The sequence below is a fragment of the Macrobrachium rosenbergii genome, chromosome 7 (assembly GCF_040412425.1).
Source record: "Macrobrachium rosenbergii isolate ZJJX-2024 chromosome 7, ASM4041242v1, whole genome shotgun sequence".
NCBI classification, from domain to species: Eukaryota; Metazoa; Arthropoda; class Malacostraca; order Decapoda; family Palaemonidae; genus Macrobrachium; species Macrobrachium rosenbergii.
The window spans coordinates 8542501-8553343 of NC_089747.1; the positions used below are offsets into that span (position 1 = coordinate 8542501).

Here is a 10843-nt window from a genome sequence, read left to right on the forward strand (position 1 = left end):
TGCGTCTGGCAGCGTCACCCTCGCACTCTGAAAAACGTCTTAGATACACATACAGTAGAACATTGACTCCTCCAGCACGTAGCGACAGGCTTAATCTAATCGAGAACAACGTGACAAATTGCATCTATAGGGGAGTTATTGTGAATTATCACAGGAAATGTTTTCGGAGTTATAGTAACTAATAATGCTCGTTAGTATGTCTGTCTGTTGAATTTAGCATGTAGTGTGCCGGACGAAATTTCTAGATGATGATTCTCTGCAAAACACACACATGTATATATATATATAATATATATATATATATATATATATATATATTATATATATATATATATATATATATATATATATATATATATATATATATATATATATATATATATTGTACAGTCAAGTACAATTACATCTCCTTTGTCTGAGCAGCTTTTAACATTCTTTTTTATATCTTCTAAAATATATTGCTGTACTTTTATTGCACAGTTTCAGCCTGCATGTCATGTTTTCTCTTTTACTGCATTTAATTTGCGGGGAATCTTGACAGGAAAGTGACTACCACTTCTACTACTGCTAATAATAATAATAATAATAATAATAATAATAATGTTTTCTCTGAACATCGGCCTACTGAAGCAAGACATGAACTCGGCAGTTCATCCTAAATATTTAACGTTACATTAAACATACGAACCACTAAGATAAACAAGTCACTGTGCTTATTCCTCGTCATCTCCTTTGTTAAATATCCAGGTCATATATCCGCTAAAACACACTTTTGTTACCATCCCACTGCCTTAGCGTTTCGCAATTTCTTATCCTCTTCAACCATTTATCTCACAGTTACTTTTAACGGTTGCCGCTTTTTGATTTTTCTATTGATTTTCTCGGGTTACGATAACAGTTATGATTATAGTTTGCCATAACTTGTGTTGATATGGTAAGTTTTATTGCGATTCTCTTTAATCCTTAGTGTTTAACAGACTGTCTGCATAATAATAATAATAATAATAATAATAATAATAATAATAATAATAATAAGATAAACGGGATTTGGAAACTCAAGGTAAGAATTACCTAGCGACGTGATTGTAGGTGGGCTGCATACGAAAGCATGCTAACTTTGCTCTTATATGGACAGGGATTTGTAAGACTGAAAGATAAAACGAGAGAGAGAGAGAGAGAGAGAGAGAGAGAGAGAGAGAGAAAGAAGGGTGTGGGAGGAGGCGAAACCTTTCTGGCAATACGTGAATCGTTTTTTTTTTTTCTTGTCAGCTGTTGGAAATGTGTATAACTTTATATACTGATATTCCACATATGTTACTTTGCTTTTAATTCTAAAAAAAAGTATAATATCAGTAGAAAAAAATGCCAGTTTTATCTATAACAACGATATTTTCTTTGATGAATGCTAACAGTTATTTCCTTCTTCGACCAACAATTGCATTTTTTCAAGTCAGTTAACACAGAAATTTATATGATATTCTATGACTTCCTTGGATTCAAATTAAAGTTTGTCTAACTTCCTACTTGTTCTAAGCTTACGGGAATCCTTTGAAAACGGCTCCTTGCAGGACTAACTCCTACTGGAGTCCTTTGGGTGAGATCCTCCTCCCACTCGACTTTCTCCATCCTACATTCGCCCACGCTGACACTTTTTTTTTTTTTTATACCCTGCTTGCCTGGAAATGGTCACCTGGCCAGCTCTCTTGAAGAGACATCAGTTACTCTGTTTCTGGGTTGTCTCGATTGCTTGGGAACTTTTAAGAATTAATTTTTTATTTTTGTTCGTTATTTTTATGCATGTCATATTGTCCTACCATTTTGTTTAAATCGTCAACGTTTTTAGTGGCTTTTGCTAATATTTGGTCGTCATAAGGGTATTTTTCCACTTAGGGCCTCAGTTTTTTTTTTTTTTTTCTTGTACATGTCATATTTATCTGTCATATTTTGACGATGTCATGATCGTTAGCGCATTTTATTAATTTTCCGTAACAATAAGAATATTTCTATCGTGAGGCATAAAACTTATGCTATTTAAAACGAACTCATTGTACAGGTGTTTTGTTGTGATGAACATAATCACAAGATGCAAAAGAACGTATTGCAAGGATGCAACGAAGAATTAATCTGATTTCAAATATCATATTTACTACTGGCCATTAGTGTAATTACATTAATGAATGAGTGATTGCATTTGTTTGCATGCATGCACTGTGAAAATATAACCAAATGAAATTGCATTTTTGATAAGTTACTTACTGCCTCTACCATGCTGGCTGCGTTTAATTTTAGTAAGTAGATTTTAACTTTGTGGTTGGGGTAAGTAAGCCATATGCCACCGAACTTTTAGTTTAATTTTCAAAGACTTCTTTAAGTTTAAAGTCAGTATTGGTCTCCGTGACGAGATGATTTTAGGTCTGGTATTGTGGCTTTTGCTTTCATAATGTTGTATTGCTTCTCACTAATCAGAGGAAATCATTTAGACTCATCAGTTTACTTGTTCAACTTCTCGATATTCGGTGGAAAACGTCAGTTAGACCGCTGGTATAGTGTTTAGCGTCGTGGCATGCCACTCAGGTGTCGCGGGTTCTCGTCTCCCCCAGGCTGATGAAAAATCACTGGCTCCGTATCATGATCAGTTACTGCTGCAGTGTGGGGTCTGTGGTGGGAGGGCGAAAGCAACATTCTTGGAAGCTTGAATTTATAGTCAATGGCCCCTTTGTGCTTGTTCATGTGAATAGGTTTCATCTACTGGAATAATAATAATAATAATAATCACAATAATATTTTCCAGTTTTGCTGATTCACTTCTGAACATTCCGAAGAAAGCTTCTCGATATTCAGAGGCATTCATCTCAATAATACTTTGTTTTGTTGATTATTTTCCCAACATTCTGAGAAAAGCATCTCAGAATAAGTATTCAGAGGAACTCATCTCAATAATGTTTTTAGTTTTGCCTTGCCATTTATCAGTGTTCAGAACTCATAATATTTTTATTTTTGCCATTCTACTTTTCAATGTTAGGAAGCGCTTTGGTCAGTAATATTTCAGATTTGGCGTCTCCCTTCTCAAAATTCTTGGTAGACCACCTTGATGATAATTTTGTCGTTTTACTCATCATAGAAAATGAATGTGCATGGCTTGTGACAGTGCTCGGGATCTTAATGATCTTTACGATGGCACTGATTTCACTTACAAAATGAAGCGTTACCAGTGCCTCTCGTTACATTGAAAATGAAAGTCGTGAAGAAATGAATCTTTGCAAAATATATGGAAAAGGAACTATGAGAACCACGACCTACTAACTCTTACAATTTTGTGTAAAATTTAGTAATATAATTTTTAAACAAAACATACGTAAAAGCTAGTAAGTTCCTACTTCTCATACTTCCTTTTCCACTATATTTTGCAAAGCTACTTTTTTTCACGACTTTCATTTCCATTGCAACGAGAGGCACTGGCAACGCTTCATTTTGTAAGCTAAGTCAGTGCCATCATAAAGATTATTAAGATTCCGAGCACTGTTTCAAGCCATGCACCTTTATTTTCTATGGTGAGTGAAACGACAAAATTATCATGAAGATGGTCCACCAAGAATTTTGTGAAGGGAGATGACAAAGCAAAATTAAACCAAGTTCTAAATATTTTACTCATTATTAACCATTTGACTTACCAGAATTCTGCCATGGGTAGTGGAGAATCTTATGGCCCCGATTTCCTCATCAACCAGTCAACACACACCTGCCTCACGGTGATCAGCGGTTCAGGTGTCCACGATGCTGTGATTGGCATGTCAAAATGCACAGGCGGAATCAAGCAGCAGTGGTTTGCCAAAAATGGCCAATGGCACTGGGGAGGAAACCAGGCCCTCTGTCTTTCCAGAGACAAATCTGGAAAGTTGTGTCTTGCACCTCAGAATACGCTGTCGCAATCTTGGGTCCTCGATGAGCAAGACCGGCTGGGCCTGGGGTCAGAGGCACTTGATGTGCCTTGGGGAAGCCCAAGAACTCAAGTTATCTTTTACCCCAAACACTCAGGGCTCAACCAAAAGTGGTGGACGTTTTCTAAGCTGAAAGCTTGTCTGGCTGACAAACAGCTGACTGGTGAGCATTGCTTGGCCCCGGCAGTCTTGCAGATGTGCAGGAAAGAGATTAGTCGTTGTTCTGCAGTTAAAAATAACGGTTGGAAAAGCAACAGTGAATGTAACTGCCAAGGTAAGTTGCAGTTCCTGGTTTCAGTCAGTACTTTTTACAGTCAAGTGTACAAACTTTGGGAAACTTTTTAAAACTTGTATGCCTTTTCTAAGAATAGAGAGGTTTTGGACACCTTGTGTCTTAAAACTGTAATGACTGACTGATTTCAGCCAGTACTTTTTAGAGTTAAATGTTCATACTTTTGGAAACTCGTTCACACATTTTGCCTTTTGTAAGAATGTAGAGTTTGTGGACATCTTATGACGTAGAACGTTAACATTAAAATGCTATTCTTTTCTTTGCAGTGGGCAAAGACTTCCTCATGTTATCTCTTTCAGGGGAGGTGATACCCAACGTAGGGAGCACTGCTAACCCGGAATATCTCGTCAGTCAGAGTACACTCACTTGCTTAACTGTCTTGAGTGGCACAGGCCCCAGTGATGCTACAATTGGACTTGCACCATTCAGTGGCACCATTAATCAGCAATGGTTCATCCGGGATTCAGTATGGATTTGGGCTGGAAACCCTTCACATTGCCTTGTTCCATACTGGAAACAGGGCACCTTAACGCTAGGGGCAGTTGGCAGCAGCAAAACCTCATGGAATTTCGATGACCAAGGGATGCTGGAAACCAACTCAAGGGCTCTAGATGTACCATGGGATAATCCAAGAACTCGTGTTATTCTCTACCCGAAGCATGGCGGCGTAAATCAGAAATGGTGGAAGCTCTCCCAGGTGAAATCGATTCTTCAGAAGTCTCCAGAGATGAAAGCCTCGTATCCTGCACCTTTAGTAAATATGGCCGACAGGATATCAGTTCAGAACCAGAGTTGTCAGTGTAAGTGCTATTGAGGTTTTTACTTTTACTTACTTATTTTTATGCAGGAATGAGTGGTCTCTTCTCAGGTTCTCCTCTGGAGAGGATGAGAATCAGTCTTTCAGTTCTTTTGGAACAGTAGAAATATTTGTAATTCATCTAACAGAAACATCCATAATCTGACTTTTTACATTTCCAGTTCCCAAACTGATTTCTTCATAAATCTACCATTTTGATAATTTTCGCACCTTCAGGCTTTTTTTGTTTTTTGTTTCAAACGACAAAGCTTGATAAAAGTGGAAACTAACTTCGTATCCTTAGCAGCACAGGGTATGAAGTGTCAGTTGCATGGGATTCTAAGTGGAGTTTTGGTAGGACGTTGGTAGGTTTGAGTTTCCCTAGCTGAAAATTCATTGCTGCAACAAAAGCTCAGTGCAAAAATCAAAAACTAATTAAACAACCTCCAAAAGCTTTAGCTTCCAAAGGGAAAACTTACTGATGCTACTGCTTCAGCACCAGTTCTAAAACAATGGACTGAATGATACTCAGTAGTACTAGGGTTCAAAATATACTCTTAACCCTAGTGGTGCTGAACCTTAGGTGGATGAAACATTTTTGCTACATACTTGGTTGACCTGTTATCCACCATGGTGCTGTAAGTGGCCCTTTCATTACTGAATTGTCTCTCCATTTATAGTTGAAATGAAAAGGTGGTGACCTTGTTTTTCTTTATAGACCAGCTACCAGTTCAAGATGTCATTAATTCCCTAGTACCATACCTCTCCCCTCCTCTCCAGTAAATAGAAAAATTTTTTAAATTTATACCTTCTTGCACAATTTTCATAATATTAATCATTCCCCATACGTGTATTACTGCTACACATTTTATACAGCCGCCACTTGCGTTTTAAAAACTTATTTCATTTCAGAACATTTATATCACTCTTATACTCCTTAGGACCCAAAAGGAAACCTGGAAAATAAGGGCAAGTTTAGTGCTGCTAATCACTAATACCTTCATTCAAAGTTAATGCAGTCATTTTCAGGCAATGAAAGCAAGCTTCTGTCATTAGATTTTCCAGTACATCTTGCTATATTTCATTTTACGCTTTATTTTACAATGATGTTGGAGGCTACATTTTGTATCGCAAACAAAAGTAATAAAAAAAGTGTGGTGTGAGTCTCATTAATGATGTTTATTGAATCATAAAAGTTATGTGATCAACTGCTTTTTCAGGCAAGGAGAAATCTTGTACCAAAGTGGAATTGAAAGCTGGTGCTGCTTTTGAAGAACCAGAATATCTTATCAGCCAGAGCACGCACACATGCCTAACAGTGCTGAATGGTACAAGTCCAAATGAAGCCAGCATCGGTTTAGCTCCCTACACTGGTGATGCAAGACAGCAGTGGTTTGTGAAAGATGGAATCTGGGAATGGAGTCAGGATCGATCTTATTGCCTAGCTCCTGACTTGCAGAAAGGTATGTTAAAACTTGCACTAAACAAGGACTCAGGTTCATCATGGACTATAGATAAAGATGGACTGTTTGTGAATCGTTCCCGGGCCTTGGATGTGCCTTGGGAAGGAGACAGGACAAAGGTTATTCTGTACGGGAAACATGGTGGCATCAATCAGAGGTGGTGGCGTATGTCAAGTCTCAAGTCGTGTGTAGGCTGCAAAATGTATCCGCTATCTGCAGCAGATGAAAATACCTTCAAAGATGAAGTGGCAAGGGGCATAGTCAACCGCCTATGTCCTCTGACGGAACCTTTGCCTCACCCGAGGGATATTGATCACTATCCAGGAACCGTAGCACCAGGAACTCCAAGAAAAACTCTGATGTGTACCCTGGTAGTTGGAACCGTGCAGCAGCGTAGTAACCTTCGTATGACAGTCCCAGAAGACTGGCAGGCTACCAATATGTATGTAGTTGCAGGGGATATATTCACTATCACATTACCAAACATAACTGAAAAACAGGCTGAACAAATCACAGTCAGAGTTGGAGCTCACCGTGACTGCCTTAATCCTACATCACCCAATCTGCAGAAGGGTTTCTTCAAACGCATGCCAGTTGTGTCCGAGGAATTTGACATTAATCCAGGTGTCAATCGTCTGCGTAGCCAGTTTGGAGGTAATCTTATCTTTACATATGAGGGAAAAGAGAGATTTAATGTTACAGCTGAAGTGAAAAATGTTGTTGAAACACCTCATTATATTCTTGGCAAGTCGAGCAGCACAGACTGGAAGAAAATGAAAGGTCTAGATGCGCCATTCTCAGTTCTTGAAACTGACAAAGCTGTGCTGATAGCTCCAACTTCTGAAGCAAGAGGCATTGTGGACATTGATGGTTTACTCCGCAGATATGATGACATCATGACAAAACTGGAAGACCTCTCAGGCTTTACTCAGAATGACCCACCACCCCAGGGAAAACAGTGGATGGTTGATGATGTTCAAATAACTGCCGGAAGTGCTCATGCAGGATTCCCAGCAATGTTTGATCACCAGTATTATGATCTGACATCACCTGAAACACCACATGACTGGGTTGTCTGGCATGAACTTGGGCACAACTATCAGCAAGGACCATACTGGTCCTATGCCTATGGGAGTGAGTCCACTGTGAATTTGTTTTCTCTTTATATCGAAGAGAAACTGAAAGGAGATGACCGCTTGAAGAGGGAGAATAGATACTTACCAGCAGCCCAAGCAGTCGACAAGGGACTGACATTTGAACAAGCCGACTGCTGGCAAAAGTTAGTTTTCTTGATGGAAATAAAACATTCGTTTCCAAGTCACGGGTGGGATATGTATCGGCACTTGAATCGCACCGTCCGTGCCCTGTCTGAGCAAGATGCTGCTGTGCTGAAGAAAAACCGTCAGAACCAATACGACTATGTCTATGTTACGCTGAGCCGTTTCATTGGTACTGATCTACTACCTCATTACCAAAGGTGGTCTTTGCCAGTTTCTGAAAAGGCACAGAACGAAGTGAGGTCTCTGAGGTTACCCAAGGCTCCTCAGAATATGTCTGCTAGCAGCAATCCGGAGCAGTGTATGATCTCTTAGAGTAAACAGTGATATGATAGTTTGCATGCAAATGTAAATGTATGACAATCAGAATCAGGGAAGTCCTTTTGATTTGCATTAATATTTACTTTTGTTATTTTCTTATAATTTTAGTAGAGCTCTGCCCTTCATTATTTTATAATAAGTTTTATACAATGGCAGTTTGATGTTTACGAAAGTTTTTGAACCTTGCACAGGCTAGCCAGTAAGCTGATATGTACAATCTTTATGCATTAACAGACCAGAAAGCTTTTCGTGAAGACTGAATTAGGTTCTTCCAGTGCCAATGTATTTAGCTTGAAAAAAGTAGCACTGGTAGACGTGATGGAATTATTGAACTTTGTCCATATTTTCATCTAGTGATTAGACTTATTCTCAGTTGGCTTTTTACTTCGTTTTAGTGTCTAAATTGCTTTCTGATTTGTTTATTTATTACGTACTTTCCATTCAATAATGGCTATAAACTGCCTGCACATTCCGTAGATAGAATGGGCTGGTTCTTAGAGAGTTTGCCATATGAACAACAATTAAGCTGCATTTATCGTTAGGTGAATTAATAAGTTTTGTCCTTTTTCATTTGTAATAATGATCTATTAGAGGCTTTGTCAAGGACTGGGGAAATCTTTGTTAGATATTATATTTGCATATCCTTACACATACATTAATATTATATATATATATATATATATATATATATATATATATATATATATATATATATATATATATATATATATATATATCTTTCCTTTTTGGTAGTATCAGACTGGTGGCTGAACTATTATTGTTTTTGTGAATTAATGCAGGTCCTGTGAACAAGTATTATTTATTTTCTTATTTTCACTTGAGTATTTTTGCTGAGGCGAAAACAAGAAAATAATTATTTTTTGCAAGTATTTACATCACATTGATTAAGGAGTTGTATGGAGAGAATAAAGTATTTAGTTACTGATGACTTTCATTGTTAGATCATAGGTCCTTCTTGCATAGTCGGTCTACGTAAGATTCATCTCATTTTTTTTTAATACCTTTAAACATCCTTTGCTAAAGCAAGTCACACACATCTCTAAAATCTTTTGAATCACTTAACAAAAGCATAACTGTTCTATTTGGTTTTTGTGCACTGTTATACAGGAACCAAACACGTTTGCCATTGAGCAGCATTAATTTCCTTCTGTCTGAAATATAAATAACTGAATAGAGTTGGGAATGTTATGATTAATGAATAAGTAAGGAATTAATCTAACTAATAAGTGGGCGTAATATATAAATGGGTATTTTATGAGGTAATGTGACTTCCTTCAAAATGTATGCAGGACAGGCTGATGAGAAAGCAAAAGTTGCTTGGTGGATTATCAGGAAAGTGCCTTCGTCTTTACCTAGTCTTTTCCTTCTGGGCGTTTTATAATTCCTAAATCCATCCTGACTGTCCTCCCCAAGTTGTTGTGGCAAACCTGGCGCATTTCTTGTTTACCTGACAAGGTGTGCCGGCCCCTACCTTGTCGACCAGTTGCTACCGGTGGTTTTTTAAAAAATATATGGTCACGTTTATTTATACTTTCATCAGAATTTGCGTAAATAATGTAAATGCTGTTGTTGATGGCATTGTTGTTTATTGTTCAATTCGTTTTTACAATGTTACTGTTATGAGGCTTTTATTAATTTAGCTATTGATTTTACGTTGTTAATTTTAATTCTTTCGGAAGACATTGAGCTGAACCCTGGGCCTGTTGCTCATTACAGTAAGAAAAATTGCAGAGTACTTTACTTAGATATTCAGGGCTTCAGGTCGAATTTCTTTGATCTCCAGAGTTATGCTTGCAACTACGACTGGAAATTTTTATCTTAAACTCTTGTAAACAGTAACAAGTCAAAATTTGGGTTTTTAATCCGTCGGTTTGATGGCCCTGACTTTATTTATCGTCGTAACGTTCCCACGTGCGCAAGGTATGGCTGTATACACCAAGTCCAGACGACCTATGTAACGTCAGAAAAATTTGGAGTGTGGGTGACATGAAGTTCTTTGTTTTAAAATTTTCTGTAAGATCTACATGCTGTTTACCACAATCCAAATAACGACTATTCTATATATGACTGTCTCATGGAGAGGATTAGTATGGCTCAGTCACAGGATTCAAAAGCTTCATTCGTTATTTGTGGAGACTGTAATGCAAAGCACAGCGAGTGGCTACGTTCATATTCCACAGATCACAGTGGCCGGTCTGCTCTTGAATTTTGTGTATCCTCAGATTTCGTCAAGCTAACTGAAGAACCTACGCATATTTCTGGTAACTGATTAAACCTCATATTCACAGATGCTCCAACTATTGTCAACTGCAAGATCTGTGAATATATAGGGACTTCTGATCCTTGCGCCACTGAGTTTGACATATCTGTCAATCATTATATTCCCAATGCTATCATTGGAAAAATGGTCTGGCTGAAATTTAGAGCCAGTTGGGATCACTTTACTGAAGCTTGTCGGGCACTTAATATTTCAGATGCTGTATTAGATCCTGATCCCATGAAGAAGTTAAATGAAATGCTGATGGCTACTGTAATAAGTTGTCAATAGAAAGGTCATCAAATTCAGGACAAATGACCAGCCATGGTTTGATGATACATGTAGACGAGCTTACCATGACAAACAAACTAAATTCAACACATAGAGACGAAATCGTTCAAATGAAAATCAAATAATTTTTGTTGAGCCTCGCCGTGCTTTGAACAGAACTTACTATACAGCCGAGAGAAATTACAAT

The 10843-nt window shown here is 37.8% G+C and overlaps 1 protein-coding gene across 3 annotated transcripts in view; it reads left to right on the plus strand.

Moving 5' to 3' along the window:
* LOC136840083 (uncharacterized) overlaps positions 1-8426 on the plus strand; it is a 19997-nt gene extending 11571 nt beyond the window's left edge. The window contains exons 2-4 of one of the 3 annotated variants that reach the window (XM_067106468.1): positions 3675-4212; positions 4497-5030; positions 6247-8265. In XM_067106468.1, the coding sequence (XP_066962569.1) occupies positions 3684-4212; positions 4497-5030; positions 6247-8081 (2898 nt within the window). In that variant the 5' untranslated portion in view covers positions 3675-3683 and the 3' untranslated portion in view covers positions 8082-8265. Of the gene's footprint in view, positions 1-3674; positions 4213-4496; positions 5031-6246 lie in introns of all 3 variants that reach the window. The other 2 variants (XM_067106467.1, XM_067106469.1) reach the window with 2 other exon arrangements.
* Positions 8427-10843: the final 2417 nt, after the last annotated feature.